The sequence below is a fragment of the Pongo abelii genome, chromosome 6 (genome assembly GCF_028885655.2).
Source record: "Pongo abelii isolate AG06213 chromosome 6, NHGRI_mPonAbe1-v2.0_pri, whole genome shotgun sequence".
Lineage (NCBI taxonomy): Eukaryota > Metazoa > Chordata > Mammalia > Primates > Hominidae > Pongo > Pongo abelii.
The window spans coordinates 81,036,477-81,053,174 of NC_071991.2; the positions used below are offsets into that span (position 1 = coordinate 81,036,477).

A 16,698-nucleotide genomic window follows, 5' to 3' on the forward strand; every position below is an offset into this window, starting at 1 on the left:
AGCACCATGGAAAAAAAAGAGGTAAAATAATTTTAACAATAATACATTTTATTTACCCTCCAAAACCAAAATATTAATTTGACATGTAATCAATATTATAAAATTATTAAGATATTTTATGTTCTTTTTGTTCATGCTAAGTCTTTGAGTCCAGCATTCATTATTCTCCTACACATATCCCAATATAGACTAGCCTTATCTGACTAGAGGCAACCATATTGGACAGTGTACACAGAGGTGAATGGGAAGTCAGAGCCATGCAGTGTTAGCCCAATCCACTTATTTTTTGGTAGGAAACCAAGGTCCCAGGAATTCAGAGACTTGCCTAATGGAAAAGTAAGGACTACTACCTTGGATTCCAGCTCAGTGTTGTTTCTGTTGTTCTCACTTTCTACTTGAATGCAAATTCATTTCCATAGAAGAGTGCCATCTCCTTTCCTTATCATTTTCTCAACATACTATCACCTAGCCCCATCTGAGATACACACATCTCCCCATCTGAGATACACACATCTCACAGAGTTTTCCATTCTGTGGCTACACTGGAAACTTATCTACAGAGCTCCAAAGTAGATGCTCCACTGACATCAGTGGCTACTTACTCCAGAATATAGAATAGGATTTTATTTTACCCTTTGGTATATATTTTAAGGGGTGAACAAGCTCTGACAACGAAATGTTTCCTGCCTGTTTAAAATCAGAATGTTGGCTGGGTGTAGTGGCTTGTGCCTATAATTCCAGCACTTTGGGAAGCTGAGGTGGGAGAATTGCTTGAGCCCAAGAGTTCAACAACAGCCTGGGCAACATAGCAAGACCCCACCTCTACAATTTTTTTTTTTAAGCTGGACATGGTGGCACACACCTGTAGTCCCAGCTACTCAGAAGGCTGAGCTGCGAGGATCACTTCAGCCCAGGAGGTCAAGGCTGCAATGAGCTGTGATTGTGCCACAGTACTCCAGCCTGGGCAACAGAGTGAGACACTGTCTCAAACAAACAAACAAACAAAAAGACAATGCCACTGAGCACATATTTGAAAAGGGATGGAACCAAATCATATTTCTTTGTTGGGTTTATTTGTTTATTATTATTAGCTTCATCCATTTTCTCTAGTTGTCTCATGTCGCACATGTATCTGAGTCATTATGTATCCACAGAAACATAACAAGGTAAACTCTTTATAGAGAGGAAAAAACTAAAACCAAGACCAAACAGTGAAAGTCTTGCCTCTTTAAAATCTAACAGCCATAGGTTACAGCTGACCAATGATCTTATCAGAATCTTAGCCTAATAAGAATTGGATGAAATGCTTCAAAAAGATAACATTACTCAGTCCAAGGATCCTTCCCTCCTTTTTCTGAGGAAGTCTCCCAGGGGTGGTGAGTGTATTCCCAGTTGCCCACTATGATCATAGTGCGACCCTGCAGCTGATGGTGCTTACAACCCACAGACTTTCAGGACCCTGAGAATCCAACTCAATTGCATTAAGCTCCTACTGGGCAGCAATTCTGTTCTTCCTGGGATAGGTTTTGTAAGGTTCTGTACCCATTATCAATCTATACAGAAGAATATAGCTGTCAATAGATTTTATTAGTGTTAACCAATTACTATGGCAGCTCAAAATTTTTTTTCTTGCAAGAGAAAAGTGTCCTTCTTCTTTCCTTGTTCTTCTATTTCAATTATATGAATTCCTTTCCATCCTGCCAAAATTCCACTATAATTACAAATAATTATAAAACGATGATTTTTTTTTTGGATATGCCAATGTCATAACAAGGTTTGAGGGAGGCCATCTCACACATGCCTGTGAACACCCAATCATCACACTTAGGAACTAAGATCAAAATCATGATTCTAATTAGAAACTAGTTTGTAGTGTGGGTATGTGTACAATAATTTCTGACTGCTGAATCGGGGGACTCTAGAATTTTAAAAATACAGTGGTGGCGAGGCAGCCAATCTAGAAGTCTAGCTGTGGGTTCAAAGCAGGCATCGGCTGTGGTGAAGCAGTGTGCTGATGGCCACCTGCCCTTGACAAGCTGTGGTTTTGCCTATAGTGAGGTGGGTGGGCACTCACCAACACAATCAAGATTGGCTTGACTTTCATTTGTGATTTATACAAGGAGGTGATCATTTCTGGCTACTATGGCAAAATTCTATGAAACACCCTCCCCCTTTCTGGCTGCAGGTGCTTACATCCCTCTCAGGTGGTGCCTCAAAGATGAGAAGGAGTGACTGTCTTCAAAGCCCAGAGACCAAAGGAAGGACAGTGTCATTTTCAGTATCTGAATTTCTCTCCCATCGTGTATTTATGCATCTCTTTCTCCCTTAAACGGTTTCATTATTTGTTTTTTTCCCTGAGTATGTTTGATTTTTTTTCTATTCTTAATTTTAACACACAAAGTGGACCATTCTCACTCCTGAACCACACAAAGTTAAACTACTTTCGAGTTGCATATAGCCTCAGATTTACCTTTATTTTCCTGAGATTGTTGTCCTCGTTATGAGAGCCTTCTACCCTTTTCCAATGTACAGTATAACGGAAAGCCACACTAACAAAGATAATTAATTTGGGAATTCTCTCTCCTCATCTCCCGCCCATTATGCTCCTTTAATACTCCTTTAATTCCAAGAAGAAGGTACAATTTCTCACCAAGGTATATGTCAGAAAAGAGAAAAAAGAAAAGTAAACAGCAGTGGACAACCTATGAAGTGGAGAAGTGGTCCCTGCATGATTTTATAGTCTTTTTAGTGTGTTTCTACCTTAGTCTATGATATTAAGATTATTTCCAAATTTCATAAAGAAATTTAAGCATCATTAGATGCATAAGTAACTGACGGTGGCATAGTATGTTAGAAAAACATCTATACAGCAGGAGCAAGCCCCAGGTTGACATTAACTGCCTGCTGCATAACCCTGGGCAAATCAATTAAATTCTATGAAGGTAAAGTTCTTCATCAATAAAGTATGGTATTATTAACTGCTCTCCCAATCTTTTTTTGTTTTTGAGACGGAGTCTCGCTCTATCACCCAGGAGTGCAGTGGTGTGATCTTGGCTCACTCAAACCTCCGCCTCCTGGGTTCAAGCAATTCTCCTGCCTCAGCCTCCCGAGTAGCTGGGATTACAGGCATGCGCCACCACGCCTGGCTAATTTTTGTATTTTTGGTAGAGACGGGGTTTTGCCATGTTGGCCAGGCTGGTCTCAAACTCCTGACCTCAGGTGATCCACCCGCCTTGGCCTCCCAAAGTGCTGGGATTACAGGTGTGGGCCACCGAGCCCAGCCATCCTCTCAATCCTATAAGGATCAAATGAAATGATAAATATAAAACTACTTTGTAACCTGCAAATAATAACAAGGTAATAGTAATGGCAATAGCAGCAAATTGTTATCTTTATTATTCTTTGAATACCTCCTACATGCCAAGTATTATTTTAAATGTTTTACATGAAAACTCATTGAATCCTTACACTGACCTTATGTAAAAGGTACTGTTATTACTCTCATTTTACATGAGGAAATGAAGGCACAGAGGGTAACTCACTTGTCCAAGATTTAAAAGTTATAAGTAGGAGAGCCATGATTCAAATCCAGGCAGTTGGGCTTCAGAGCTTGATGCTTTACTGACTCCCTACACAAATCTCAGCTTAAAATTATATAATCTCAGAAAAAAACTGGGAAAATTTGATAACATGCTGTTCAAAGCTCACTCTTTATGGGAAGGTCTTTATTGAAGACTAAGCATAGTTGATAGTGCCCACAAAATCAATTAAACAGCCAAGTGCAGCAAAAGATGGTGGTCACTCCTACATACATGTGGACAAGACAATCTTGAATGTCAACAAGGTACTTAAATGCAAAATGATTATCCTTTTAGACTTAATACAATGCACTAGCATTGTGGGTAGCCAGGCAAAAAATCTGAAGTATCACATAAATATATTTGATATTTCTAAAGTATCACATAGATATATTCATGCTGAATTTAGATAAACACTTACTGAAATGGTTCATGTGGCCATAATTCTGCAATTAAGAACCAATGGATATGCCCAAGGCTAGATGGAGGCTATAATTGGAGTAAGACCAATATAAACTAATTGTGCAATTTTTCTTCCATCTCAATTCTTGGCATATCACTTTAGCTCAAAGATATTGACCACTGATTTTGGTTAACAATAGAAGAGGGGGCCAGAAAGTTTAGGTATAGAAATACATGTGTTCTTAATCACACAACCGTACCTGCTACCTGCAGAAAACCTACTGGCTTCTTTTTCTTTTTCTTTCCACTTCTTTCCCTTGTTGGAATTCCTTCGCAAAGGCGCCCTATAATGACAGTACGCAGTCAGAAAGGGGAAGTTGAAATTTTCTCTTTCAATCCTCCTTTTACAGAGGGCTTTCTTTTTACATTATGAAGTGCTTACCCCAGATCCACAAACTTCCGCTTAATTTTTCCTCCTTGCACCGCCAATGAACTGGATGCCCTTAGTGATTTGGGATCTTTGGCATCATCTAGGATATACACATTTGTGAAAAAGATCAAGTATTATTATTTTTAGAGTCACAATTCAAAAGTCAATGCATCTCTGAATCTAAGGGCTTTGCCTAAATTCCTAATTGTAAAATAAATAATCAATGCCTTCTTATACGACCTAGGAGACATAGTTACATTGAGGAACTCTCAGTTAAGCAGGGGAGGTCCTCTATAGGACAGAGGCTCAACATTCATCACAAAGAGTTTTAGCTTCAACTGCAAGGGAATGAACAAGGGAGAATAAATACTCTCAAATCATCCTCTGCATTCAAAGTAGGGACCAACATGACTTTTGTTCCTTCTCTGGCTCCAAATTCTTGGCTTCAAGTGCCTGGGCTCTGTCCTCCATTCCTTTCTTGCCGTGGGGTTGTAGTGCCTTCTAACAGGAACCCAGCCCACTTGTCCCATATCTCCAAAGCCCAGCGCAGAGTATCACCTCTGAGAGTCTGGGAGATTTAGGGGGAAAGTCAGAGTAAAAGTTTTCTTCTCTGGCTCTCCTTTGCTAATGGCCTGTGGCCAGTCCTGGGACAGAGGAGGGGAGGACATGGGGGAGACTCCTTAAACAGGGGCTCAGCTACAAAACATTTATATCTTTGAAAGGGCCTTCTTAATAGTTAGGTTACAGCACAACTTGGCTGGTTCCCCTTAATGTGGAAGATGCCAAAATCTCCTCAGTGTTCAGACCAGACTGATCTTTGCCTCTTTGAGGTTTGCTAGGACTCTCAAAGGTAGCAGCTGCTGGGGAATGGGGACCCTCAAAATGATTCCAAAGCCAATAGGAAGACAGGCTTTGCAAATGGAGTTCAATGTCAAGGTGGGAACCAATTCCACTGGTGGCACTTGTTCCATCTCAGACAGGGTAGACAACTCGTATGGCTCTACCCAAACTACTCAGGAGAGGGTACTGATCGGCATCATGTTTCAGCATATCCAATTAGCTCAGATGATTAACAAATGCTGTTTTAAATTTGATGTTTTTTTATGTGTGAAACTCTTCCTCCCCAGTTCTCTGTTGGTATCTGTTTTTCTGTCTCTTATCTTTTAAAATGTGTTTTAAATTTCTAGGAACTTTCTAGTATGGAAGGCAAAGAGAACGGCCCTCTTAAAAAAGTGTTCAATTAACTTTGCAGGTTAATGTTGCTCATGATTTTTGTTTACTTCAAGAGAAATTTCTAAACACACATCGACATACACCTTTAAAAAACATGAAGTACACACACAGTTCATGGATAGCAGTCTAGGTTCAAAGCTCTCAAGCAGCACAGGACACTGACAAATACTCCAAGTGTTTTTAGCAATGAGCTTTTCATATCTTTAGTTAATGATACTTAGATTACAATAAGCAACTCACTGAAATGTACATAATGAAATACAAGAGTCAGAAATATGTCTGTGTCAAAAATCCGCTTCAAGCCTCAAATATTTATTATGCATATTTGCATCATTACTCTTTGGGTAACTGAATTGTCACAGATGTGACACAATCACATAAAAAAATCCATAGACACAGACATGGCACAAACACCTTCTAAGGTGATTTTACCAATGGAATTTTTTTTTTTTTAAAGCAAGATTTAAATTTTCTTAATAGAAGCTGAAGAAAAGAAAGTGCCAAATTATTCCAGATCAATCCTAAAGCAACTCTTAATGGCTAGGACTATGCAAAGTTAAAAGGAGACTGCCTAATTATTTCCTGAATTAGAGGTAGCTGGGAGATGTTATAATGAGTGCTGAGAAGACCAGCTGAGGCAATGTACACGAAAACACTCTGTAACCTATGAGTGTTGCAGTTATTTGGACATCTCACGACTAAAAGCCTGATTCTGCCTATCACAGAGCCTGGTGCTAGGCAACCTTACATCTTTATCTCACACATTTGCCAAAGTGTGTTCCCAGGAACACTGAAATGAATGCTTCCATAGGGCTGAAGAGGTTAAGAATAAGGAATAAGGTACTTTCCCATTTAAAATTGATCAAATCCATCTTTAATGCACACTAGAACTTCTAGTCTGCATAAAATCCAACATTAGATTGGTATGATTTCAGGAAAAAAGAAACATACATTTTGTTTATTTACCTCTATGTAAGACTTCTGTTAGGTTTTTAAAAATCTCTCCATTACTACCTTTGTGACCAATTATACATCTGAGCCCCCAGATTGGGTGCCTCAACTTTAAGCTGTGGCAACCTGGTTTTCATTTTCAAATAATAAATGATCTCCTGATTGCCAAATCCTAAGGTCTTTTACTGGACTGCATCTCCTTAATCTCACTGTAATAAGATACTTGACTATCTCTTCCTTTACAATAGGGACTCTCAAATCTACCTGGCAGCCCTGATCTCTCTCTTGCACTCATGACCTTCTCTGTTAAAAAAATGAGTTAATCCTATTTCCCCCAACATGTTCCTGACTTCCTATTTTCTGTTAATGACAAGACCATATTTTCTGAGGTGTGAAGTCCATGATAGTTTTGCCTCACTTTCTTACCTGTTACCTAGTCAATGTATGTCTCAAGGGTCCTTGAATCATTCTTTCCTGTCATTGTCTATTGCTCCTCTTTAGAGGGCACCACCTCACAGGGTCTCCTAACTCAGCTTCTCCATACCTGGTGGTGTCTTTTGCTTTTTATTCCTCTGGTCAAACTTCTTGTGGTTTCCTAGTAATATAGCAAGTTATCTAAGATGTTTAAATTCTAAAGCTATATACTTAACCTACCTGCTCACTTTTGTGTGTAACTACTCCACCCTGCATAAGCAAACCGCTTCAGCCAGACTGGGATAGCCTTGTTCCTTTAAATCATATGATATGTGCCTGTCTCTGTTAATGACATCACTTTACCCTCTATTCCCTCCTTACCTACCCTTTTTTTCCTTTAAGTGCTTTGATGGCTATTCTAATTGTACTTCCTTGGACAGGTTTTGTTTACCAGCCTCAGCTGGATGCAAACTCTCTCTCTTCTGAGCATTGATATAATTGTACTCTATCTATACTTGCAGAGGCCCGATGCCTTTAATAAGCAATAAATCCTGTAAAGCTTTAAAAAAGCCAGTTTCTATTTACTAGGACGTTAATTCAATGAATATTTTTGAACACATTTTCTGGGTCAAATAATGTGTTATTAACCACATAAAAAATTAGAATAATAATCTCTAGTAATTGTGAGTAGAAAATTGATAGTGTTCAATTTACTTTATTTAAACTTGACTGAACAAAGGCCCAGTGCTATGTAAGCCTCGGGACCAAAACTTTAGTATTAGGTTGTTTATATAACAGGAATGAGGAAAATATTTTCCTGCCTTCTACTGGCGTATAACCTGTTTTACAAATCTCTAGAAAAAAATCTTTTACTTCCTCTAATTTGATATTCAGTTAGATGCTTATCATTTAGCCAGTTATAATGGGACTTTTCCATCCCAATTTCCACTGATGTCCCTCAGATATGAAAAAAAAATGATTTGTAAATGTGGTATTGACATAATTCAGAAAATGGCCAACTCCTGTCAGGGTAACCAGAGCCTTATCCTCAAGCCTGCAATCAAACATGGCTGTAATTAATCATCTTTGTGGTAACTTGATAGACCAAAAGTAAAGGTATATTATAACACTTTTTAAAAATTCTAGATAAATGGCAACCAATGATGAAGCCATTTTCAGAGTTTATCCAGCAATTCTGAGTATAAGAAAATATACTTCTAGACCAGGCATCAGGAAGCTTTCTTTACCTTTCAGGGGCCACAGAGTAAAATATTTTAGGTTTCTGAGATACACAGTCTCTGTCATAACGACTCAACTCTGCTACTGTAGCATGAAAATAGATAGTATGTAAGTAAAAAAGTGTGACTGTACTCCCATAAGACTTCATTTACAAAAGCAGTTGGAGACTACATTTGGTTGATTATCCCTCTTCTAGAAGATCTGCACTGGTTACATGGAGAGGTATATTAGCAATTCATCCAAGAACATTATGAAGTATCAATTATATGCCTGTGTTACTTTGATCTTCATCTTTTTTTCCTATATGACTATGTTAGTGTTTACTGAAACTCTGGGCTGCTATTCTACAAAATCGCTCTATATTTTTTCTATATGACTATGTAGTGTTTTTTTCTTTATGACTATGTTAGTGTTTGTTGAAACTCTGGGCTGCCCCACTCCCCTGAAGAACTCCCTTGAGTAGTAGACTTATAGAGAGCTGAAGAGATAAAAATACTGAACCAGATAGGAAAAGATAAAACTAAATTAAAGTAAAATACATGGAGGGGTTGTTTCTCTTATTCTATAATATAAAAAGAAATTAATATTAATTATTAGCTATGAGAAGACAAATGACTTATGATTATGAGAAAAAGTCGTTTTTATACTGTACAAGCTGAGGTGTTATGAAGTCAGAAAAAGAAATTAACAATACCTTTTTCTTGTAATATTTTCTTGTTGGTGGTTTGGTGATGGCAAGGAGATTCTTCCATATCATGGTCAGACTTTGAAGTAGAAAACAGTGAAGTGTCTCCCCACATAGAGGAGAGAGGCCCCATTTCTGGGTCCAGTGGTTCTTCTTGAAATTCAGCTATGTGGTCAGACGAGAAGGGCACATTGCTATCCACCGGGGTGAGGGGTGGAACACCAGAATCTGATTCTGGAGAAGAAGTTCTCAAACCCTTAGGTGGAAGTAATTTGGTAATATGCATGTGGTTATAGAAACTGTTTGATGGCTGTTGGTATAAGAGATTATAAGGAAGGTTATGCCACTGAGTATCAGTTCTATGCAATACTTACTTTGAAATAAGACCAACCTTTTATTAGTGAATCCCCATGAAAACCAGTTTTTGTTGATTTACAGATGAGAATGCATAGTTCATAACAATTCACCATATTAACATCATCACTAATACATATACCTAAGACCTACAGAAATAATTACTTGTATGTTCATTATTTCCCACTAAGTAGAACCAATAGCTGAATATCAAAAGCACCATCATGAAATATGACAATACAGATAATGCTCTTGGTTAGTTCACTGAATGAATAGACAAAATATTTTGAATTACAACAATATAAAGAATTCAGGAGACAAAGACGTGAACTATTCTAGCTGCTTCCAACTAGGACATAGACTGGTTGCAGAAAAATCATAATCTTCAATAAGCTGTAGGAACAATGATATACTCCAACAGTACAAATCAGAAAATGGTCAAGGGTGCTCACCTTTCTCTCTAGACTGTCCTCCCCATCTGTGGAACTAACACTATCATACAGTCTTGTCCTAGAGGGCCTCTGTCGTCTGTTCTTCACAGAGAGCTGGGCTCGAGTTTTCAGTGCTTTTGAATCCAGGCGCTCTGTCTCTGGGACTGCTTCATTCAAGTCTAAGAATATTGAAAGATAATCAGTGAGAGAAACCTTTGGAGAGAACTGATGAAGAGACCACAGACACTGATAAAATCTCAAGGTAACCAGTAACATCAGGTAAGGATCAGGTGACCACCATGACAGCCTGTAACCAAGAAATAACCAAGAAATCAGTGGGGCTTAGGAGAAATATACAGTGAAAGGAAGAAACCAACACTAAAGATGATGAAGGCACTATAAAAATCTAACATCCGAAAAGCATACAACCTTCCTGCAATATAATTATAAAAATCACTAATTTGTATTTGCTATTTATGTGTATGCATGTTGGGAAGTTAGATGACCAAAGATACAGAGGAAGGTATATCAAAAGTTGAGAGATCTTAGAAACCAAGGACAAAAACCCTACAAAAGTCAGGTTTCCAGTTCAACTACAGGCAACAGAAGGTAACTATCATAAATTTACTGTAGCAAAATTTACTAGTAGTCTTCAGGTATTATATCATTTTCATTTCAATATATAATTTTCAACCCAAAACAGTTTCTGAAAATCTACCTTGTTCCTTTTTGAATCCTGTAGAAAGACCAGTGAGGAATTTACCTAATCAGCAAATTTACGGTAGCTGGGGAAATGAAACAAGGTCTGGCTACACAAATGAAGAAACAAACAGTTAAAAAATCGTAAGTACTTAGTTTACTAGTATTGTGGATGGAGTAGGATAAACATTTCCTTTTCTTTCATTAACATCTAACTTTGTATTACAAGTTATTTGTATGTGCCTCTGACTCATCTCTGTGAATACCTTCTCTCCCCACCAGAAACGACACTGATTTTCGAAGGGTAAATATTTAAGTCTTTAAATAAAAAGGCTAAAAGAAAAAGAGAGTAAAGTGGGACACAAAGAAAATGAACTATTAACGGCAAAGGCCACAGAGAGAATTCAATTAGTCCTCTTTAGCCTGGCTCTTGCCACCTTTAATTTTGCTACCTAGATTTTAAGTTAGGACCCCAAAGTTAACATTCTAAAGGAAAGGTACCCATTAACATACCTGGATATTGGTTAAGGAAAAGTACTCTCTGGTGGAACTTATTTGAAATGCTACTACTCCTTTCATTTGCGTATGTAATCACTCCTTAGAAATAAAGGAGTTTGATCATTAATCCTATTTTATCTCTTCAGAGTGGCAGTCATTAGGTGAAGTCATGTTCAAGGAATTAATAGAGTGCAAATAACTGAGTTGCAGAAAATTATGTACTTGTATTAACAGAATAAATTTCTTATAATATTATTAGCTCAGGCAATTCCCTTTTATAGCATTATTCTAGATGTGCTCTAAATATGCTATATTACAAAACCAAAGCAAGGAAGCACCTCAGTTTGTGCCTCTTGCCTATGAAACCTAGCACTTAGTATACGGCTCTAACAAACAAAATTAACTACATTTTTGCCCAGGAGATACGTCCATTGAATGACAATATTTAGAGAAGGTTTTGACTTTTCATTTCCTATATCTGAATGAAGAATGAATACTCAGAAAATTCACACCATTCAGGTACTTATAAAGAACAGCTAAATATTTTCTAATTAGCAGTCTCTTTACTTTTTACATGTCAGGGGAGAAAAAATAATTCCTTGATCACTTTAATTTCCTCCTTCCGATAAAATCTATATTTGTAGCTGCCCATTAAGAGTTCATTAGTTGTGGTAGCTGGGAGAGAGTCAACCTTATAAGCTCTTGTTTAAATATAAAATGTGGATCACCACATAGATGAAAGCTATAATATAATTAGAAACACTGTATGTAGTACATGCATGTTTTATGCCTTATCTAGCTCATATTTGGATTGTACGCTCTATAATACAAATCATGCCACATACTCTATTTCATTTGTTCCTTACAACAGCCCCATGAGATACCAATCAAGTATTTTTTTTCTCTCCTGAAGCTCAGAGAACTTGAGTAGCATGCCCTCATTTACATAACTAATTAATGCGCTACCATGATTACTCTAGTGTCTTGATTTCCAGGCTACTAGGCTATCCACTATGATTTAGCTAGTGTTGATAAACCTCCCATTGCAAGATTTTAATGCCATTAGAGTTTGGTGTTTTGGGTTATAAAATCATATATGACGTGACTAGTCTAGGAAACTCATTTCTCCAACAGGCTACATCTAAAATATTATAATTAATCTTTCCTGTATGTTAGATAACATGATTAAAAAAAGGATGACATGTTGAAAAGTACAGAATAAATTACTTCCTGGATGATTTTTTATTTTGGTCTGGTTGGTTTAATAACAGCTTTGGCTACTAAGTGACAAAAAGACCCAAGGAAGAATCTCACTCCACTTTTGTAAACATGGTTCCTTTTGCAGTAGAATGCTGGCCCTGAGGATCTGGTCTGGTATGGAACCCAATATCCAGGACTACAACAGGTACTCCATCAATGAGAGCTGAACAAATACAAGTGAAAGAAAATCAGAACTACTTATTAGCAGGTTTTAATGGTGCAGAAAATTTACTCTGGGACTCCTGGCTCTATTACTATTGAATAATTTGCCTGGTGCTTGTGTCAGACAACCCAAAAATGGCAATCTGGTGTATCTGCTTTAACATTAGCTGACTAGGTGCAAACTGCTTGAGCACACACATAAAATTATATCTATTAATGATGCTGTTAGCTGGAATCTAAAAAGTTGTGCCTTATATCCAGTATCTAAGTGGTCAACAACACATTGTATGCAGTTAACAATTTTTAAAGGTCTGAAAGCAAATATCACAGAGCTACTTTATTGCAGTGATTCATGGATTACAAATCAGTAATTTATATTCCATTCTAAAAATAATTTTTTAAAAGAACCAGAAAAATAGGATGGAGTTGAAAATTTTCGCCTTAAGAGCATTTACACCAGAAGGAAGCTGGAAGGAATACTGTCCACAAGAAGCACCTACCAAAGACACTGCATGCAATGTGTCCCCCTTAATAGTATTAGAGGACACATGTGTACACGGAAGGAAAATGCGTACAAGATTTATGCTGCTGGGTAACTAGAAGGGTGACTGACCATCATATGCTATCTTTTTCCATCATGTAATACAAAAATCCTAATATTACAACTCAAAATAACCTTGGGATTCTGGTCCCAGCTTATTTCTCATATAAGAAAACTGAGGCTCAAAGAAGGTTAATTTGTGTATTAACTTGCACCACACAGTTAATCTGTGACAGAGAGTGAATAGAGCTCAGGCTTCAGAAGCCTATTCTCCTTCTGGAAGGTCAATCTCAAGTCTGGAAGTAAACTTCACATTCTTCTGCCTTCTTTGAATCCTCTTTTTGGTCTTACTTTATGTTCCCAACAAAAGTACATGTCAAGGGCTAACTTTGCCAACTTGCAGAAGCATATAGCATCAGAGGAAACAAAAAGCCCCAACACTGAGGGATTTTTTTTGGCTGTACGTATGTCCAAGAATAAAATTCCTACAAAGAAAAATAGCTGTCAGTTTTGTGGATGGCAGTGTGGCAGGGGAAATCCAACTGGCTCAGTGTTTCTAAGTTTTGTGCTGCTAGATGTAAAGGTTTAAGTGGCCATTTCTCTCATTGTCATTCATTCTCTACAGATATTTTAGTCAATAATATCACACTGCTTTCATAAGCCCAAGACCTCAGTTCTTTCTTTTCCTCTTTTCTCCAGTGTGCCTTGTTCTGTTGTCCATAAGGGTCAGCAGAAAATTTCCTTTTCCTCCTCTGCTTTCTTATCTTCCTTTTTTTTCCAGACCCTCCAGTCTCTGAAATAGCCTGCCTCTGACTCAATGCAGCTAGAAATACAGAACAGGAGAAGACTGAGGTGAATCAATAAATACAGACAGATAAATACACAGAATATATGAAGTAGCTAATGACAGAGCAGTTTTGAGTGAGAGAGACTCCACCTCTATACCTGCATTTTAAGACTATTTTCAATACTGCTACAAATTGGATCCTTTAAAAGAATTTAATGGATTTGATGATTTTAGCAGCCGTTATGAAAAATGCTCTATGAAATTAGGATGTTATATATCATATTACACAGAGACCAGTTCCCTACAGTAATACTGTGAGTCATACAGTTTTTTTTGCTAGATTGACGTTATTTTTGACGTAAATGGAATGCTGCCCACAGATCAGGTACAGGCAGTGAGGGAACTAGGGGAATGGAGCAGCATAACAAAGGGGTCTGCTCCGCACAGTTACGTGCACTAACCCACTCAGAAACAGCCATACCTCATGCCATCACACTACCTCGCCTGTGCTATTACCAACGGAGGTGCTGAGCATCATGAAGCACTTGGTGGCATTTTAAAACTTGAACAGTATCTGCATATCATTTGCAGCCACTGCAAGTTCATAAAAGGTGGGCCCACTGGGGTTTGGGTTAATAGATAATTGCCTTCAGGAGGTAAGTTTATGTATCTCAGAGAGGCAGTGTAAAACAGTTACCATGAGAGTAGACCTGGAGTTGTTCCTTGAATAGAATTCAGAACAAGCAGCTGTCCCATTAAATTGGGCAATTTATCTAACCTCTGTCCCTCAGGATCCTCAAATGCAAAACAGTCATGATAACAAAACATAATAACTGTATTGCTATGAAGATTATATATGCATTAATAGATATAAAAGTGCTTAGAAGAGTGGTATGTAATAAGCACTCAATAAATATCTTTATAAAGAGATTAGCAAGATGTTAAGTGGGTAAAGCAAATTGCAGAACAACATGTACACTCATTTAAAATATTTAGAAAACATTAACACAAAATACATTTTCTAGTGGTAAACATATGCATATAGTTGCATAGAAAAACTGGAAAGAGGCAGGGTACAGTGGCTCATGCCATGCCTGTAATCTCAGCACTTTGGGAGGCCAAGTTGGGCAGATCATGAGGTCAGGAGTTCAACAACGTGGTGAAACCCTGTCTCTACTAAAAATACAAAAATTAGCCAGGTGTGATGGCGTGCACCTGTAATCCCAGCTACTCAGGAAGCTGAGGCAGGAGAATCACTTGAACTCAGGAGGCAGGTTGCAGTGAGCCGAGATCGGGACACTGCACTCTAGCATGGGTGACAGAGCAAGACTCCGTTTCAAAAAAAAAAAACAACAACAACAACAAAACTGGAAAGATATACTTCCTACTGATATAGTGGTTACTTACAAAGAAGGTATTAGATTAGGGGATGTTGGTCAAAGGGTACTTTAATCTTATTTGTAATGTTTAAAAATTTGGTATTATATTTAGTATTATGTAATTGTTTACATTTATGTATTACTTGTGTAGTTAAAATTAATAAAAATAGAGAAAAACATATATTTAGTATATTTTCTGTTAAAGGCATCTTAATTCTATTTTAATTTAATTAGATCTGCTGTCCTAGGACTCAGTATCTCCACATGTTGATATGAGCCCAGGGAACTTTGTCAAAATCTGCATGACTATCGGTCTTCCCCATGAGAGAAGGCTGCTCTTTCATTACATCTGTGGTGATTGTCTGCCTGACTTGCTACCTTACTAACTGCCAGATAATCTGGCCTAAGGTCTATGGCTTAGCTTTTAGTTATTACTTCATTTTAGTATTGTATGGGGAAGATGTACTGAATTAGACACGGTTATGGAAGAAGGGTATCTTTCAACAGTTCCAGAACAAGCAGAAGATTATTGCTATTTTCTAATCTTCTAACTAGGTCTGAACTTTTGTTGTATGAGCTATACATTTAATTTGCTAATCGTTGAGAGAATATTAAGAAATTCCTTTTTTAGTTTTTTTGTCAATACATGCAATCTCAAAACTATCTGTATAGCCTTCAAAATGTAAGTTGGTTATTTGTTAGTGTAGTGTTTCTCTGGTGCAATCTGATATCTAATATAGCCTTCTTCAGTTTATGATCAGCCTACACTCCTGTTCTCAGTGGGCAGAGAGGCTTAAATTATGTTATCCGTATCTCAGAAGCAACTCTTCAGTAATACCGCTAGACTACCTGGAAAAGCAGTGACTACCAGTCAGAAAAAACTATAGGAAATGTCCTAACTGCTATCAAATATCATTTGAAACACTTGTAAGAGTTGCTTGATTCTAGACTATGAAAGGATAGGAATTTAGATTTAGACCACAGGGAAAGGCATTTAAATATCTCAGGGTTCTTTCAGTGTCAGATGTCTTTAGATTCTGATGGAAAAGAGATCTGCATAACCTAAAAGCCAGGGAAATAGAAAAATCTAATCAAATGACAAACTGGTTGGGGACTGCAGACATCTATGAGTAGAACTATGACATCATGTGGATAAGTTGGGTCATGGGAGATAGGATATGTGAATGTCTTTTTCTTGACATTGATATTGTAGTGTCTTTGACATTGCAACAATAAGCAAGATTCTGTGTTTCCACTCAGGGTTGCCTACAAGAATCTAATCAGTTTCTCAGTCAAAATCTATGGATATTAGGTAACCCCAAGCATGCTAAGTAGGCACCCTCCCATTACATATTGTGATACAATAGCATCCTTGATTAGTACGGGAAGAATTCAGATTGTATGCCTCTTATAGAAAGTAAACTCAGTTACCTGAGATGATAGTTATTTCCCTAAAAAGGAAAGTATCTTTCAGTCATGGGAAGATTTTGTTATGTAAAGCATTAGAAAATGTAAGAAAACTGAAGGTTCACAATCCTTGTAAGTGTAATATAATAGATGTGCAAGAATTTTTTAAGTACTTGCAAAGATTGCCAGTCTCCTAGTAATAGTACTTAAATAGAAAATGCAATATATCAAATTTGTAAATGTATCAT

General features: G+C 37.4%; 1 protein-coding gene and 1 pseudogene across 17 annotated transcripts in view; both read right to left on the reverse strand.

Annotated features, from left to right (window-relative positions):
- Positions 1 to 16,698, reverse strand: part of PPP1R9A (protein phosphatase 1 regulatory subunit 9A) — a 390,995-nt gene that overhangs the window by 18,065 nt on the left and 356,232 nt on the right. For 10 of the 17 annotated variants that reach the window (XM_054559463.2, XM_063726077.1, XM_054559457.2 and 7 more), the window contains 4 exons: positions 9,739 to 9,896; positions 8,942 to 9,242; positions 4,423 to 4,510; positions 4,241 to 4,324 (listed from right to left, as the gene is read on the reverse strand). In XM_054559463.2, coding sequence (XP_054415438.1) covers positions 4,241 to 4,324; positions 4,423 to 4,510; positions 8,942 to 9,242; positions 9,739 to 9,896 — 631 coding nt within the window. The remainder of the gene's footprint in view (positions 1 to 4,240; positions 4,325 to 4,422; positions 4,511 to 8,941; positions 9,243 to 9,738; positions 9,897 to 16,698) is intronic. The other 7 variants (XM_063726078.1, XM_054559470.2, XM_054559469.2 and 4 more) reach the window with 2 other exon arrangements.
- LOC112134527 (small nucleolar RNA U13) lies at positions 1,748 to 1,838 on the reverse strand (annotated as a pseudogene).